This window comes from Arachis ipaensis, chromosome B8, assembly GCF_059453495.1.
Source record: "Arachis ipaensis isolate K30076 ecotype BB chromosome B8, ASM5945349v1, whole genome shotgun sequence".
NCBI lineage: Eukaryota > Viridiplantae > Streptophyta > Magnoliopsida > Fabales > Fabaceae > Arachis > Arachis ipaensis.
In genome coordinates this window covers 130067916-130070558 of record NC_142443.1, presented here as the reverse complement: position 1 = coordinate 130070558, position 2643 = coordinate 130067916, and the positions used below count along the sequence as shown (strand labels likewise).

General features: G+C 51.5%; 1 protein-coding gene across 1 annotated transcript; it reads left to right on the top strand.

Moving 5' to 3' along the window:
• The first annotated feature begins 738 nt into the window (after positions 1-738).
• On the top strand, positions 739-2004 carry LOC148549849 (uncharacterized). Its single transcript, XM_088495808.1, has 2 exons — positions 739-1371; positions 1447-2004. The coding sequence occupies exons 1-2, from the start codon at positions 739-741 to the stop codon at positions 2002-2004; spliced, it is 1191 nt and encodes a 396-aa protein (XP_088351934.1).
• The last annotated feature ends 639 nt before the right edge of the window (positions 2005-2643 follow it).

Genomic DNA, 2643 nt, shown 5'->3' with positions numbered 1-2643 from the left:
CTACTCGACCTGGTTGTCGAACGTAGTCTTAGTAAGAAAGCATAGTGGAAAATGGAGGATGTGCGTGGATTATTCTGATCTCAACAAAGCATGTCCCAAGGATTGCTACCCCCTACCCAACATTGACACGCTCGTCGACGCGGCGGCGGGGTACCGGTATCTAAGCTTTATGGACGTTTATTCCGGCTACAATCAGATCCCGATGCACCGGCCAGACGAAGAAAAAATGGCATTCATAACGCCAGGAGGAATTTATTGCTACAAGGTAATGCCCTTCGGCCTGAAGAACGCAGGGACCACATACCAAAGGTTGATGAACAAGATATTCGGTGACATCATTGGCAAAACGGTGAAAGTCTACGTGGACGACATCCTTGCCAAGACCACCCGACCCGAAGACCTTCTGAGTGATCTGGAAAGTGTATTCACGGCTCTCCGACGACACGGCATGAGGCTCAACCCCCTCAAGTGCGCCTTTGCCATGGAGGTCGGGAAGTTCCTAGGATTCATGATAACCCAAAGGGGGTGGAAGCCAATACTGAAAATGCCAAGCAATACTCCAAATGAAGAGTTTGGGCTGCGTCAAGGACGTCCAGAGACTGGCGGGAAGACTCACCACGCTATCCCGTTTCCTCGGGGCGTCGGCTGCAAAAGCCCTACCTTTCTTCAACCTAATGAGAAAGGGAATAGCATTTGAATGGAAAGATACTTGCAACACCGCCTGTGCTCAGTAAACCTATGGTCGGAGAACCGCTCTATCTGTACCTGGCTGTAACAGAGGAAGCACTGGCGGCGGTCTTGGTGAGGGAAGAAGCGAAAGCCCAACAACCAATTTACTTTGTGAGTAAAGCGCTGCAAGGAGCAGAACTTAGGTACAGCAAGTTGGAGAAACTGGCACTAGCGCTCCTGACCTCTTCCCGCAGGCTACGACAATACTTCCAAGGTCACCAAGTGGTCGTAAGAACAGACCAGGGAATTCATCAAGTGCTCCAAAAACCCGACCTAGCGGGAAGGATGATGATCTGGGCCATCGAGCTGTCCCAATATGATTTAAGGTATGAGCCTCGACATGCAATCAAGGCGCAAGCAATGGCAGACTTCCTGGTGGAAATAACCAGAGACCCAACCGAGGACACGGGCACACGGTGGAAGCTCCATGTTGACGGAGCCTCCAACCAGACGTCCGGGGGCGCCAGGATCATCTTAGAAAGCCCAACCGGGGTCATTTACGAACAATCGGTCAAGTTCGAGTTCCGAGTGTCGAACAACCAAGCGGAGTACGAAGCCCTCCTAGGCGATTTGATTTTAGCTCGGGAAGTCGAGGCTACGAGGCTAGAAGTATGCAGCGACTCGCAGATCGTCACATCGCAAGTGAATGGAAGCTACCAAGCTAGGGATTCGCTATTACAGAAGTACTTAGAGAGGGTTAAAGAACTGAGCAAATAGTTTGAGGAGGTCACGGTCCAACACGTTCCAAGGGAGAGGAACACACGGGCAGACCTCCTATCCAAGTTAGCGAGCACAAAACTTGGAACCGGCAACCTCTCCCTCTTCCAAGGCATCACGAAAGAGCCAGCAGTTGCCCTCCACCTAACCAAGATAAGCCCCTCCTGGATAAACTCCATCACCGCTTTCTTGCAAAACGGCAAACTCCCTGGAGGCGAGAAGGAAGCCAAAGTGTTAAGAAGGGAGGCTGCCAAATACACAGTCATACAGGGCCAACTATTCAAAAAAGGACTTAGTCAACCTCTGCTGAAGTGCCTACACCCCGACCAGACGGACTACGTGCTCAAAGAAGTCCACAAGGGGTGCTGTGGTCACCACATCGGGGGAAAAGCCCTAGCAAGGAAGCTCATCCAAGCTGGATACTACTGGCCGTCAATGATGAAAGACTCCAAGGAGTTCGTGAAAAAATGCGTGAAGTGCCAAGAGAACGCTAATTTTCACAGAGCACTGGCCACCGAACTGAGCCTGATGACGGCCTCCCGACCCTTCGCACAGTAGGGAGTTGACCTCTTGGGACCTTTCTCGGTTGGCCCAGGGCAAGTCAAATACCTCATATTCGTCGTCGACTATTACACCAAGTGGATAGAGGCCGAGCCATTGGCCACTATCTCCTCATCCAATTGTAGAAAATTCATGTGGAGGCAGGTGATAGCCCGGTTCGGCGTCCCGGAGGTCGTCATCTCAGACAACAGGACACAGTTCACCGATAAGAAGTTTGTAGAATTTCTCACCAGCCTGGGCATCAAACAGAAATTCTCCACAGTAGAGCACCCCCAAACAAACGGACAAGTCGAGTCCGCAAATAAGGTCATCTTATTGGGCCTCAAGAAGCGGCTAGACAACAAGAAAGGAGCATGGGCTGATGAGCTCACCTCTGTCCTCTGGTCCTACCGTACAACCGAGCAGTCCGCTACAGGAGAAACCCCCTTCCGCCTGACATACGGGGTAGACGCAATGATACCTGTAGAGATCAGCGAGCCAAGTCCACGGTTACTTCTCAAGGGGTGGAAGAAGCTATAGAGAAGGACCTAGTAGACGAAACCAGGGAGAGGGCCCACCTGTCAGAAGCAGCACTAAAGCAAAGAATGGCCCTGCGCTACAACACCAAGGTGCTCAAGAGGGAATTTGAGTAGAACG